The following is a 16,012-nucleotide window of genomic DNA, read 5'->3' on the forward strand; positions in this document are numbered from 1 at the left end:
TACTAAATATTGCAGTCTATATAAAACAAATATAAAAGTGCGTATTTATACAGATGTATACCCAACACAGCTGACACGATCACCTTGTTAAAATTCAAACTGAGAGGGGTGGCCATGGAAAAGAATAGTCTACCCCTCCTAATTCAGTCATAATAGTGGTCAATTTATCTTTCTTCATAATTCCTTTGAATGGTGAACTTCAGCAAAGACAAGGTGATAAAACTACTGAATCTATTTTTGGATGTGGCAAATGTAGATGGATCTTTCAGAATTGCTTTCTAAAATGAATAGGATAAAAACAACTTTTCATTATAATAAATTGATGTTTTGACTACAAAAGCTAATAAGCAACATGCTTCACAAAAACAGAAATATTTAACTTCTAACAAGATTACTGACGAACATGATGGGATGGGTAATAGATTGTTGAGAATTTGAGGAGGAAACTAATGACACTGTGATCTACCTCACAAACAAAAAGGAGTCATGTCAGAAGACCTAGAGACAGCAAATGTAGTTCAAATGCTCCAGATTGCAGCGAAGAACACATTGAGTATAGGTAGGAAAGTACAGAAGGCATTGCACAGGATACTAAAAATGAAAACTTAAGCAGTACAGATAAATACACAGTTTTAGAATTAAAAGGCCATACCTAGCAAACCCACTGGAAATGCCTGGCAAGCTAGAGTACAGGGACTGGATAATCAAATACAAAGTTTACCTGGATTTTCACAAGATGGTTAGCAAATTTTTTATGCAAAATCAGTAAGGAAGACTATTACTCTTCAAGTAGATCAGCTGTTTAGATAGTTTAGAGTCCGACACTGTTGTGCATGTTTAAAATGGCAATATTCAAAAAAAGCAAAATGTGAAGAAAAATCAGATCACCAGTGAGAACACATAGTAAATGGTTTCAACTGAACCTACTCAAACTTATACTCTAAAATGTAACATATGCTGGCGGATGTATTTTGTGTCAGCCTGTGTGTGAAGTACCAGTAATGTCTGACATTACTGACCACACAAAATGACTCAATAAGGAGGACAAACAGGATGACTTCCAGAGGAATTGGTAAAACACTGCAGTGGCACAGTCAAGGAATGCTCTTTAGGTTTCCACTCAGGTCTACCACCATGGAGAAAAGCTCATTCTGTATTCAGGCATGCTGAAACCACACTGAGTGCTTGGTGTTGACACTGGGTAACCAAAATAGAAAAATGTTCCATTTCCCAATGCTAGTAACCCTCACTTTCATATACATAAACTCTACTAAACAGTAAAGAAAAGCAATGAAATCTCAGAATCTGTTTAGTTACACTCTCAAAAATATTTGAAAAGGTTAACTGCGTACTTAGCATTAGAGTTAGCAAGCACGAAAGCAGGTAACAAATAACTTAGGCCAGATGCTAATACAAAGTTTCTCAATAACTAATGGAAACAAAATTATTTAATTATCAAATAAACAAAAGGTGAATCTGGGAGTGTGACTGTGGGAAACGTACACTAATTGCATGTTTTGGTGGAATGTCTTATAAAGCAACAGGACAACTAAAACAACTATCGTGAGGATACATAGGTTTACTCAATCGTTGAATTGTAAATGTCTGCATGCGGGTTTTTACTGGCTAAATAAATTGACACATTCCAATAAACACTGTTAAGAATTTATAGAGAATTTAAGGAAGTCCAGATAGGGTGCACTACTTCGAAGGTTAGGTGGATAAATCCCCAGGACCTGATCAGGTGGGAAGCTAGAGAAGTGATTGCTGGGCCTCTTGCTGAAATTTTTGTATCATCGATAGTCACACGTGAGGTGCCGGAAAACTGGACGTCGGCAAACATGGTGCCACTGTTTAAGAAAGGTGGTAAGGACAAGCCTGGGAACTATAGACCAGTGAACCTGACCTCGGTGGTGGGCAAATTATTGGAGGGAATCCTGAGGGACAGGATGTACATGTATTTGGAAAGGCAAGGACTGATTAGGAATAGTCAACATGGCTTTGCGCGTGGGAAATCATGTCTCACAAACTTGATTGAGTTTTTTGAAGAAGTAACAAAGAAGATTGATGAGGGCAGAGCAGAAGATGTGATCTGCATGGACTTCAGTAAGGTGTGCAACAAGGTTCCCATGGGAAACTGATTAGCAAGGTTAGATCTCATGGAATATAGGGAGAACTAGCCATTTAGATACAGAACTGGCTCAGAGGCAGAAGACAGGGTGGTAGTGGAGGGTTGTTTTTCCAGACTGGAGACCTGGGATCAGTGGAGTGCCACAAGGATCAGTGCTGAGTCCACTACTTTTCATCATTTATATAAATGCGAACATAAGAGGTACAGTTAGTAAGTTTGCAGATGACACCAAAATTGGAGGTGTAGTGGACAGCAAAGGAGGTTACATCAGATTACAACAGGATTTTGACCAGATGAGCCAATGGGCTGAGAAGTGGCAGATGGAATTTAATTCAGATAAATGCGAGGTGCTGCATTTTGGGAAAGCAAATCTTAGCAGGATTTATACACTTAATGGTAAGGTCCTAGGGAGTGTTGCTGAACAAAGAGACCTTGGAGTGCAGATTCATAGGCCCTTGAAAGTGGCATCGCAGGTAGATAGGATAGTGAAGGCAGCATTTGGTACGCTTTCCTTTATTGGTCAGAGTATTGAGTACAGGAGTTGGGAGGTCATGTTGTGGCTGTACAGGACATTGGTTAGGCCACTGTTGGAATATTGCGTGCAATTCTGGTCTCCTTCCTATCGCAAAGATGTTGTGAAACTTGAAAAGGTTCAGAAAAGATTTACAAGGATGTTGCCAGGGTTGGAGGATTTGAGCTATAGGGAGAGGCTGACCAGGCTGGGGCTGTTTTCCCTGGAGTGTCGGAGGCTGAGGGGTGACCTTATAGAGGTTTACAAATTGAGGGGCATGGATAGGGTAAATAGAAAAAGTCTTTTCCCTGTGGTCAGGCAGTCCAGAACGAGAGGGCATAGGTTTAGGGTGAGGGGAAAGATATAAAAGAGACCTAAGGGGCAACATTTTCACACAGAGGGTGGTACATGTATGGAATGAGCTGCCAGAGGATGTGGTGGAGGCTGGTACAATTGCAACATGTGAGAGGCATTTGGATGGGTATATGAATAAGGAGGGTTTGGAGGGATATGGGCCGGGTGCTGGCAGGTGGGACTAGATTGGATTGGGATATCTGGTCAGCATGGATGGGTTGGACCGAAGGGTCTATTTCCATGTTCAATAACAATTTTGGGTGTTCACTGCATTATTCCAACAACACATCTCTACTCAATTTCCTGAGATCTAAGGAAGCAGACTGTCTTAAGTATTCTCGCCAGATCCAGACAAACACAAATTACTACAGAAATGTCTTCCGGGTATAAAGCATTGCAGGTTTTCTGGTAAAGGGGACTTTTACGATAAATAAAGCACAGTTTGCTAACCATGGATACTGGAAAGTCCCAGGCAGGAGATTTTATGGACTGTAATTCAACCACAGAGCCCACTGATAGATATAAAAGGCTTTCATCTGCAAAAACAGCAGACAGACAAAAACATGCAAACTATAACTTCATATTCTTGATGACTCATATTTTGGCATAGGTTCTGGTTTTCCGGTGTTTTTATTGCGGATGTTGGACACACAAGAAAGACAGTTATACAGCTGGCCCTAAAACTAGTAGTAGTACTAGAACTAGTAGCAGAACTAAGTATTACAAGCTTCTTTCACAACTCAGTATACTAAATTTCTGGCGCTCAAACAAGATATTACTTCATTTCCTTAAATTTTTAAATTAAGAAACTTTACAGTACTTCAACAATACATTTGATTATTGTACTGATATTAGAGAAGGACAAAAGACAGAAAACCTTCCAGAGTGAATCTGGATCTTCAAAGGAAGTATTATTGCTTGACATAATAATTTAACCCAATTTAAACTGGCTTAAAATCCAGACAGTTTCATGCATTCCCTAACTTGTAGTTTGTCAATTAACCAAAACAAAGGCATTTAGATTTCAATGATTAAGGCAGATCTATGTATTATATTTGTGCAGTTTCATCAGTTGTGTTGTTACTTTGTAAGGTATACCATCAAAATGGTGAAGCTAGTTAGCTCAGTCAGCTATCTGGCACTATGTAGCTCGGAAAAGTACCTACAGTATGGATTCTATCGGATTGAAAAACAGAGAGCATGTGGGAGAGATAGAGCACGAGGGAGAGAGAATGGGAGCAAGTGAATGGGAGATGGAGAGGGACCGAGTGTAAGTGCACATGCGAGAGCATGTGAGGTGGTGATGGTTAACCTGAAGTCAGAATTCAGGGTATTCACTTTGAATAAAATACTATCATGTCATTAAAGTAATAATTACATGAATTTTGTAGTTTTAAGGCTTATAAAGTGCATTGTGGGTGAGAATCTGTGACAAAACTTGAGATGGAAGGCAAATATGCTGTTGAAAATAATTTGCAGTGAGATTGCTAGTTTCCTTGGTAATGGCAGTGTTTTCTGACTGCTCACTGTTAGTTTAGACATTTGAATGAATTTTGAGCTTTTCTTTATGATGTTATTTTTGCTGTTCATTGCTATTTTGTCAATATGAATCATACATGGATGTGACAAATCTGTTTGATAAAATAGCTTAAAAAAAACAATGATAATGAGCTTCTTGACGTCATGACACAGAGCAGTTTAAACACAGCTTCACCACAGCAGTGTAGAACACGGAGTTAAAATGACTGATATAATATTGTAAATGAGCATTTTGTATCAGTTAGATAAACAATTTAATGGGAGATATTGTCATTGAGTTCCCAGGAGATTACCCAAGCGTAGTCTGGATATGACATCTGTGAAGGTGGAACTGGCTAGTCTGGCCAATGCCTAATTCATCTCTACATATACATCTATATAAACCACTTCACTGCTCAGGCCTCCACTGGTGCATTTTAAACAAATATATTTGGAGATTAACTACAGCCTAATTGCTGTTGGAATGTATCCAGATCGGCACTTGCTTATAAATCCCAGACTCTTGGTCTAGGCGAGAGGTGAAAGTGAAGTCTGAAAACCTTGCCCAAATTGACAGTGCTTCTCCCTTTCCCCCAAAACATTTTTCAATAATTTGCAATTAGAGTTGGGAGAAAAGCATAGCTATGCAGATTTATGTAATAATTACAAATGTCTACCTTATCAGCTGTCTTCGAATCAATTGTTTTTCTTCATCACTATAACCAGGCCAATCCTGTTGGATTTCCTTGTAGAGCTCATCTTTTAACGTATAGCTGTTGTTGTCCTTCACATTCACTTTTGCTACCTGGACGGAGAAAATACTAAGCATCGTCAGAACGAAGTAACCAAATAACAAGTTGGTACCAAACCAGGATTTGACACTTTAACGTCATCTTATTTGAAAGTCTGTGCACGCATGGATGATTGCAGAAAAAAGTCATGCAAAATAGATTTTTTTTTACTGCTACATAGTGAACTTCCAGGGTACTATATTGTCAGTTCCAACAGAATAGGTGTTACAACAGTTATGTTTCAATTTTATTTTATTAAATAAACAAGCACATTCTTCAAACACAAAAAAACATTCCCATGCTGTATAAAGTAATATACAACATTGGACTAAAACTTACTTCATGTTGAAATCAATTTTTCCAAAGTAAAAACGTACTGCAGCAAACTACTCATTCTGCAGTCCTGATCATTGAATTTGGATATTTCTATAAATGAGCATTGTGATTTATTTGAGTCAGTTATGGGTATACATTTAAGGTCACAAACATCAAATGCCAAGGTCAAGAGTTACTTTTTACATTGTTATTAGGACATGAAGTGCCAATTCAGGAACACAGTAACTGTCTGCACGCCTGACCACACCATCGAAATAACTTTATTGGAAGACCCTCAGGCTGGAAATGAAACGTCTCTGGTTCAAATCCAGGTGTCAGCAATGAATAATTTTTTAAAAAGTCTGGTAGTGCAATTCAAATGTCACTCTTTCTGAGTCAGAAGGCCTAGGTTCAAGTCCTACCTGCTCCAGAAGTGTGCAATGACATCTTTGATCAGATAAAAAGAAAAAACAAAATCTATGACAGCTTAGTGTGGCTTGCTCATATCTTGTTACAGAAGCCAGAATTTCAGCTGTCAGATGTAATATATTCCATAACCCATTGTAAACCCTTAGCACTCATGGTCAACTTGACACAACATCCATTTAAGAGTCAACAAATTTTAGCACAACTAAAACATTTAAAAGAAAGTTAAAGAGTTTTATGATACACTTCGCAAGATTGCTTGACTCAACCAGTGACACATTGTCAGCACAGTCCAAAGTTCTGATAAGACGTAGTAATCACTAATTTTTAAATGCAATATTTAAAAAGAGTAAATTTTACTGCCATAGTTCAGCTAAAATTCAGCTACATTGCATCGGGTTGATCATGCACACTTAACGCTTTATAATGGAACGTTACTGCATTATTTAGACTAGCTGAAACACTTCCATAGCAGGTCTTAATCTGAAAGCAAGCTATCAAGTTATTACTCACTAATACCCTAAAGCATGCGATAAATACCTTTATTCCAAATGACTTGAGAACACAAGCTTACATAGTAATTACTGCATTTGGTTGATTTTAAACATTGCAAAAAGAGTTAAAAGCAGATTTTCAAAATAAAGGGGGCTACTATGCATTGTCAGCCAATTATGCTACATCTTGATTGCTTTAATGCTTCAATGTTATGTATTCTCTGCTCTTTCAACTACTTATTAACTGGCCATTTATCTCATGGTTGTTTGTGGCATTCTGCACAAATCAACTGTGGTATTTGCCTACAAAACACAGGACTATATTCCAAAGTAATTAAACAGCTGTAAAATACTTTCTAATGGCCCAAGACGCATATAAATCTAAATTGTTCTTCCGTACCATTACGTAATATATTTTAACAAATTTTTAAAAATACCTTAGTCTGACAATAGACATCGACTTTCGTGAAAAAATAGTACCGAAGCAAATTTTTCTAAAAACATTGATAACAAATCATGGCACAAAAATCATTAAGTGCTTAGAATGCTATTCGAATTATAATACAAACAGATGTAGATTTTAAATTTTAACTAGGAGTATCAACGCCAAATGTTGACACAAGCTGTGTAGCAGGAAGTAAATCTTGTAGTTAGAAGTGCATGCTTTGCACAAACTGTTTAATATGTATTTGAATTTAGATACTCCATATGGCATAATTGTCATTTTACAGTTAGCAGATGCTCTACAATAAACAACTTCATATTAGCAAAATCTGCATGAGAAATGGGTTCCACCAGAACACAAACAATACAAGCTTATTCGGCTCGTTCCTTAACGTGTTCAGATGTTCAAATGGTTCAATTTAAGCAATTTCAAATTACTGCAAATACTGTAGTATGCAATTGTGCTGTTCAGACTTAAAAACAATTAAGTAGTACTTTGGTACATAGACAGATCCTGGTGCAAAAACAAGCTAACCTCCAAGTATATCAATCACACTAATGGGATAATATGCTGTTTTTTTTTAATATTAGGCTTTTATACAAATGTCCTGCATATTCTATAACCTTTCTGTGACATGGAAACAGTGATTGGATATCTGATAGGTGGAGACTAATTAGAAGCAAACTATTTATATTATTTGTCTCAAAACTTTTCAAATTTTTTTTATTTTATTAAGGATAGGTTCTCAAAGTGCTCTGAATAATTTTGTTATTCTAAGGATGTACTAAGGTCAATCTGATGCTAATGTAATGCTGACTATGCAAGCATAACACTGCTCGAATGTGACCAATACACTCAACGCAGCAAGTAAAAAGACAATATGCACTGTCGCAGGACCTGATAACAAAGAATGACTTGTACAAAGATAAATCTGACTGAAATCATCTCCAATAATCACTCAAAGCGAATATATATTGATTTTAGTTGTTGAATCTGTAGGGTGCATACACTTATGAAATGTCTGTTCTGCAAGACACATGGCCAGGACGGATGAGTTGGACCGAAGGCTGTTTCTGTTCTCTATGACTTTATAAAGCATCTTCCTCAGTAACTTTTACTCTACACATGAATCAATCTTTTAACACGACTGGTGGCAGTTTTCTTTCATCTTTAAATATAAGCAAATAACAATAAAGATACTTCTTGCAGTGAAAGGGACAATCTTGGAAACAAGGAGAGAAGAAAAAAGGAGGCAGGAATTAGCAACTGACACTGGGGCTTGCAGAATTGATTTGGAGACAAGGCACAGTGATGAATTGCCAACGTTAAGATCTGAATTCAGTGCTGAAAAACAATGTTTTGGCAGTAAGCAGAGCCTGCCACTCGCTCTGGTAGCAGAAGGGTTTCCACAGAACGAGGACAGTTCTTAAAGCAGTGGGTCCAGCCCACAGCTGAGACAGCAAGTCGATTTCCTTGAACAGGACTGCCAACAGAAAGAAATCACTGCTTTGACAGTAGCAATGAATCCATTGACTGAAGCTAAATATCTGAGAGGGTTCACATCAGGGAGCAGGTTTGTGAATGGGTTGAGTGTCAATGGGGTTTTCACAGACTGAGAAAGGGAATTTTTCTAAAACTACACAAGAAATCAGTTAGAATTGTTGAATTGGAACAGTAATGGAAGAAGTTCAAAAACTTGAAATTAATATCAATCTTGGACAACAGAAACATAACAGTGACAGAAATGAGCAATTGGTCAATTGAACTATTGAACAGAGAGTGGAGCTGGAGTAATAGAGGTGACAATATCAATAGCCTTTTTCAAATAGTTAGATGCCCCAAGGCACTTTGCCTTTTGTGAAAATCAGATACCTTTTGGGATTACCACGATTACAAAAATGCTAATAAACTGTAACATTAAGAAGCATGAGGAAGGAATTGGCACAGGAGAGGACTACATCAAATTCTGATGATTTTAATTCAGATCAAGCAAGGTAAGTAATATTTCTTTAAGTAGGCACTACAGTTGGGACATGGAGTGTTATTTTACATGCACAAACAGTCTTACTGTGAAGATGTCAACAAAACAGAATCTGAATCGGATTTGGAACAGATTGACTATAAACAATTGGCAGAGATCAGTTAAAAAAAGTGGCATAGCAAAAAGTGTGTCCATTGCGACTCTTATCAGGTAACATATGACATTTGCAGCGAAGTACTGAATGTTACTGAAATATTCCGACTGGCAAGGAGCTTCTTCCTCCAGGTTATATTCCCATTGAAATTAATTTGGGTTAATTAATTATATGATCTACCAATTAGCAACATATTTTTTTTTCACTTAAGGCTTCTTAATAGCATGTCAGCATGTCTAACTTCTGAAAATAGATTTCAACTAAACCCTTACTCAGTTTCACCAGAGCACCTGCCCCATTCTCTCAAGAGGAGACACAAGCAGCTTTGTATCACTGTAAAGCATCTAAAAGAACTATGTAAGCACAGCATAAGAACATGTTAATTGGTCCAGCAATAAGAGTTAGTAACAGTGTATTTTAAATATTTAATGTTAACTATACGTTTTATAAACTGAAGGTTTTCAAAGATTGAATTTACTAAACAATTGTAAAAAGTCAAAAGGTTGTTTGACATTTTAAAATAATGTTGCATACAAGGTTGATCAAAGCAATCTTTTCCACAAAATTAGGAAAGACTGAAATGTATAAGGAAATTGAGAAGCACATTCAAATTTGTGACAATCTTATAAAATAAATTCAGTAATGGCATACAGTGACAAACAGAACATTGTTACACACAAGGTATTCATCTTAAAACCAGGAAAGGCACCACAGAAATTCAAGTTCTATTTTGTTTTTCTCACCTGCTCCAATACAGAAGACAGTTCAGCTTTGTCCTTTGGATTTGCTTTCTCTTTTTCCAACCATAGAAGCAGCTCAGGCTTTTTATAGGGTTTCAAAGCTAAAAGATGGATGACACGATCTTTAAGAGGTCTTTGGGTAACTGTACTAGCATAGGTTTTCTTCACACCAAAGCCTGAATTCATGGTAGGAGAGTGTTTTCGAAGTGGAATGCCATCACCAGCAGGGCTTGAAGTTTGCTTTCGAAAATGGACCGGCTTTCGAACACCTAGAAAACAAAACTGGATTTTAAAAGCTGTAAATATACCTGAAAAATTATTATTGAATTGACTCATTTACCTTAAGTATTATCATATAAAACCTATTCTGTATACTTGCAGTAAAAACCAACATTTTAGGACAAATAACATAGGGTCAACCTTTACAAGAGCAACAGGTGCGTTTGTTTTGGGTTACACTGAAGGTAGGACATGATTAGAAATCTGAGATATTGCTGAAATAGTTAATTGAAATAGTTATCAACTCTTTATAAAAAGGAGCTGAAGTTTAGTGAATAAACTTTTCAACTCTATCCTCTATTCAATATTCTTAACCATACGCTGCTGCCAAAGACAATCAGCCTATAATTACAGCTCTAGTACATTTTACAATTATTTTGTTCCATTGCTAGCAATAGATCAGTGAGCCCAACTTCTACTCTTAGGTTAGATTCCCTACAGTGTGGAAACAGGCCCTTTAGCCCATCAAGTCCACACCGACCCTCCGAAGAGTAACCCACCCAGACCCATTTCCCTCTGACTAATGCACCTAACACTATGGTGAATTTAGCATGGCCAATTCACCTGACCTGTACATCTTTGGAATGTGGGAGGAGACCGGAGCACCCCGAGGAAACCCACGCAGACACAGGGAGAATGTGCCAACTCCACACAGCCAGTCGCCCGAGGCTGGAATCAATCCTGGTGCTGTGAGGCAGCAGTGCTAACCACTGAGCCACGTTATGCAAAAGTCCAGACAACATTCACTCAAATCCATAGTGTGGAAACAGGCCATTCAGCCCACTGAGTCCACACCAACCCTCCAAACAGCAGCCCATGCTGACACACCCCTACCCTATCCTGTAACTCTGCTTTTCCAATGATTACCTATCTACACTTCCCTAGACACTCCAAGCAATTTAGCAATCCACCTAATCTACACATCTTCAGACTGGGGGGCAGAAACCAGAGCCCCCGGAGAAAACTCACGCAGGTACTGGGAGAATTTGCAAATTTCACACAAACAGGTGCCAAAGGGTGGAAATGAACCCAGGTCCCTGGCACTAAGGCAGCAGTGCTAGCCACTGAGCAGCCCCTTCTTAAAAAGAAAACTAATCAGCATTTATACTAACTCATCACTACAATTACTTTGGTGTACTTTCTACAACAACTAAGATTCGTATTGTTTGTTATTTTTACCCACATTGAGAAGTATTTGGTTGGTTTCACAGTTGCCTTTTTCATTGTAGTCCAAGTAATTAAAATAACACTTCTTTCTTTTCAGGCTCAAATACCCCCCAGCTCTAAACGTTTTGAGCTTACCTCCTGTAAAACTAAGGTTGCCATGTACACAAAGTACATGAAAAATATACTTTGGTCAAAACCTCACAATTACTTGATACTTTGGAAGTGTTAAGTATGATACAGTTAGTTAGAAAACTAAATCCAGCAGCCCAGCTCTCACATTAACCAACAGAAACAGGTTAATTTATATAGCAACTGCTCAGCAAATTAACTGGACAGCACTGGCAAAGCAGTAAAAACAATAAAAAGTAGAACAATGACTTTATCATTATTGTATTCTGTAATTTGGATATAGGTTATTAAGCGACTACTTTGCCACAGGTCTTCAGTTTCCAGAATGAGGATGCACAAACTCTGATGTGCAGGTTGAGTAAATAAAGTGTGATTAGTGCATATTTTATTCTACACATTTTAGTGACTAATTTATTTGGGAAGATACAAACAATATTTCATAATATGGAAATTCATACATTTACAAATGTACTACAATGATAACAAAATAGGAAATATTTATCAAAAATGTATCTATGATCACAACAGAAATATATATTCCTAAAAACATGCCACAACTGAAATTGTGAGACCAGGCACAATTTAGTTTTCCAACAGTTTGCAACAAATCACAAGGGTTTATTTCAACTGGAAACAAATTAGACCAGCTGAATGTGTGGTTACAACAGGCACATTTTGTTGAATTAAGAACTTAAATAGTTTCTTTATATTTATTCACAGGAGGTGGGTATCGTTGGCTGGCCAGCCTTTATTGCTTGTTCTTAGTTGCCCTTGAGAAAGTGGTGATGATCTGCCTTCTTGAACTGCTTCAAGTCCACCTGCTGTAGATCAACTCAATGCCCTTAGGAAGGGATTTACAGTGATTTCATTTGTGTGGTTTCTATACCTTGACATGATGAGCCTGGCTTAATTTCTATAGTTGTTCGACTCCATGACTCCTTTTCTACTTGTGACACACGTTCTCGAGTCATCTGGTAAGAGTCATCAGTGGCACAAACTGTGATTTTATCCTGAATACTTCCCAAGCAGTCAAGATGATCCTTTTTGAAACTGGTTTAAATAAAAGCAAAACAAATTGAAGACTCAAAAACATTTCCTTTGAACTTATGCAAAATACACTATTATGTTCTTCCTGTAAGAAAGCAAAAATGGAGGTAATTTCTAAACTATTTTTCAAATAATAATTTGAGACATGCACACACACAAAACCAGAATATAGAAATATCTCAAAGAAATTTGACTGCATCGTAATTTTATACTGGACCTATCTTGAAGTATGTCCCTTAAGATAGAGACAGAATTTAGGGTGTGGGAATGTACAGCCTGGAGATGGGGTGGGTGGGGGCAAGTTCAGTTGAGGCATTCAAATTAGTTAGTTAGTTAGAAATTGGGTGCGTGTACAAGGGCAAACGTCAGGAGATTTTGACTATAGGTAATGACAATTTTTGAGGAGCTGGTGCAAGTGGGCCAGCTTCCCACAGTTCCCTGTCCCTTCCAATCTTTTGCACTGCAATGCATGTTCTTGATTAGTAAGGGTATCAACGGTGAGGTGGAGTGGGGGTGAATGGGATTTAGAAACATGTCAGTCAGTTACATAGTGCGGAAACATACCCTTCGGTCCAACCCGTCCATGCCAACCAGATAGCTTAACCTGATCTAGTCCCATTTATCAGTATTTGGCCCATATCCCTCCAAACCTTTCCTATTCATATACCCATCCAGATATCTTTTAAATGTTGTGATTGTACCAGCCTCCACCACTTACTGTGGCAGCTCATTTCATGCACACACCACACTCCATCAAAATGTTGTCCCTTAGGTCTCTCTTATATCTTTCCCCTCTCACCCGAAACCTACACCCTCTAGTTTTGGACTCCCGCACCCAAGGGGAAAGACCTTGTCCATTTATCCTATCCACGCCCCTCATGATTCTGTAAACCTGTATAAGGTCACACCTCAGCATCGGATGCTCCAGGGAAAACAGCCCCAGCCTGTTCAGCCTCTCCCTATAGCTCAAACCCTTCAACCCTGGCAACATCCTTGTAAGTCTTTTCTGAACCCTTTCAAATTTCACAACATCGTTCTGATAAGAAGGAGACCAGAATTGGATGCAATATCCCAACAGTGGCCTAACCAATGTCCTGTACAGCCGCAACATGACCTCCCAACTCCTGTACTCAATACTCTGACCAATAAAAGAAAGCGTACCAAATGGATTATTCACTATCCTATCTACCTGCAACTCCACTTTCAAGGAACTATGAACCTGCACTCCAAAGTCTCTTTGGACCTTACCATTAAATGTATAAATCCTGCTCTGATTTGTTTTTCCAAAATGCAGCACCTCACATTTATCTAAATTAAACTCCATCTGCCATTCCTAAGTCCATTTGATCAAGATCCCGTTGTAATCTGAGGTAACTTTCTTTCTTTCCACTACATCTCAATGTTGGTGTCATCTGCAAACGTACTAACCTTACCTATGTTCACATTCAAATCATTTATATAAATACGGACAGTAATGGACCCAGCATCGATCCTTGTGACACTCCATTGGTCACAGGCCTCCAGTCAGGAAAAACAACCCTCCACCACCATCCTTTCTTTCACCTTTGAGCCAGTTCTGTATCCAAATGGCTAGCTCTCCCTGTATTCCGTGAGATCTAACCTTGCTGACCAGTCTCCCATAAGCAACCTTGTCAAGCACCTTACTAAAAGTCCATATATATCATGTCTACCACTCTGTCCTCATCAATCCTCTTTGTTACTTTCTCAAACTTGATCGAGTGTTTTGAAGGACATGATTTCCCACGCACAAAGCCATGTTGATGATCCCTAATCAGTCCTTGCCTTTTCAAATATATGTAAATCCTGTCCCTCAAGATGCCCTCCAACAACCTGCCTACCACCACTGTCAAGCTCACCATTCTATAGTTTCCTGGCTTTTCCTGACCACCTTTCTGAATAGTTGCACCACATTAGCCAACCTCCATCTTCCGGCACCTCACCTGACTTGATGACACAAATCTCTCAGCAAGTGGCCCAGCAATCACTTCCCTAACTTCCCACAGAGCTCTACAGTACACCTGATCAGGTCCTGCATGACAGTGCATTGCCTATAAGAGTTAGAACGTCTTATTGTAGCTGCACAGGAAACATGAAAACTTACAATTAAACGTATGGAAATTCAACACTATTAAGGCATGTTGGTTTTCAAAAAGTAGTTTGATAAAGGAGTTAGGATTTGTGAATCACATCTTTCTCTTTGTATCTTGTTGAAGTGCTTCATCCACTCACGGCAATTATGAACATACAAATTAGAAGGGCTAGACCTCTAGGGCCCATAAGCCTGCGGTTCAGAAACAACGGGCTCAGTTCTTTGCTTCTCCAGTCTCCTGATGATTGCAGTCAATGAGAATGGCACTGCAGCCTTTGGTTTGATAACATGGAATATTGATCAGGTAGCGATTCAGGGGACTATGGATTGCTAACAAGTGATGACAACATTTTTACAGCATCACCATTATTGCAAAGATACTGGAGCATAAATGGTAAATGCTTATTTAATGGCATCCTTACACAAATTAAACAAATCCTTTTGTATAAAACAATTTCAGCTTGATCTAATATGCGCAATTTGAGGGGGAGAAGGTAGAATCAGATGTACCCTAGCATGGAAGACGGCGGAACAGTAATGGCAGGAGTTTCTGTGAGTAACTCAGGAGACACAGCAGAGATTCATCCTGAGGAAAATAAAAAGCATGGTACAGTACAGGGAGGATGAGGCAACCATGGCTGACTGGAGAATTCAAGGATAGCACAAAAGCATATAAGCATATAATGTGGCGAAGGGGAGCAGGAAACCAGAGGTTTGGGAAGCTTACAAAAACTAACAGAGGACAACAAAAAAATGAAATAAGGGGTAAGGGGCAAGAGGAACAAACGAGGGTAAGCTAGCAGTAATATAAAGGAAGACTGTAAGAGTTTCTTTAGATAAAGGGGAAAAAAAGAGCGCCAAACCTGGACATTGGGCTGCTGCAAAATGACACTGTAGGGATAGTGATGGAGAACAAGGAAATGGTTGAGGAACTGAATAATTACTTTGCAACTGCCTTCAAGGTAGAAGACACAAGTAATTTCCCAAAAATTCAAGGCACTGAGGGGTCAGAGCTGAGTAGGGTAGCCATCACCAAAGAGAAGGTGCTCGAAAAATTGAATGACCCGAAGGTGAATAAATCACCTGGACCAGATGGAATACACCCCAGAATCCTAAGGGAGATAACTAAAGTGATAATAGAGGCGTTAGTGGTGATCTTTCAGGAACTGCTCCGGGTGCTCTGGTTTCCTCTGGCAATCCAAAAATGTGCAGGTTAGGTGAATTGGCCATACTAAATTGCTCATAGTGTTAGGTGAAGGGTAAATGTAGGGGAATTGGTCTGGGTGGATTGCGCTTCGGCGGGTCGGTGTGGACTTGTTGGGCCGAAGGGCCTGTTTCCACACTATAAGTAATCTAATCTAAAACTGCTAGAAACAGGAAGGGTCCCACAGGACTGGAAAATCATCAGTGTGATACGCCT

At 38.7% G+C, this 16,012-nt stretch overlaps 1 protein-coding gene across 6 annotated transcripts in view; it reads right to left on the reverse strand.

Annotated features, from left to right (window-relative positions):
- Window positions 1-16,012, reverse strand: part of LOC122541052 (RNA polymerase II elongation factor ELL) — a 100,368-nt gene that overhangs the window by 18,184 nt on the left and 66,172 nt on the right. For all 6 annotated transcript variants that reach the window (XM_043677558.1, XM_043677556.1, XM_043677561.1 and 3 more), the window contains 3 exons: window positions 12,322-12,485; window positions 9,864-10,129; window positions 5,192-5,319 (listed from right to left, as the gene is read on the reverse strand). In XM_043677558.1, coding sequence (XP_043533493.1) covers window positions 5,192-5,319; window positions 9,864-10,129; window positions 12,322-12,485 — 558 coding nt within the window. The remainder of the gene's footprint in view (window positions 1-5,191; window positions 5,320-9,863; window positions 10,130-12,321; window positions 12,486-16,012) is intronic.

This window comes from Chiloscyllium plagiosum, chromosome 36 (genome assembly GCF_004010195.1).
Source record: "Chiloscyllium plagiosum isolate BGI_BamShark_2017 chromosome 36, ASM401019v2, whole genome shotgun sequence".
Lineage (NCBI taxonomy): Eukaryota > Metazoa > Chordata > Chondrichthyes > Orectolobiformes > Hemiscylliidae > Chiloscyllium > Chiloscyllium plagiosum.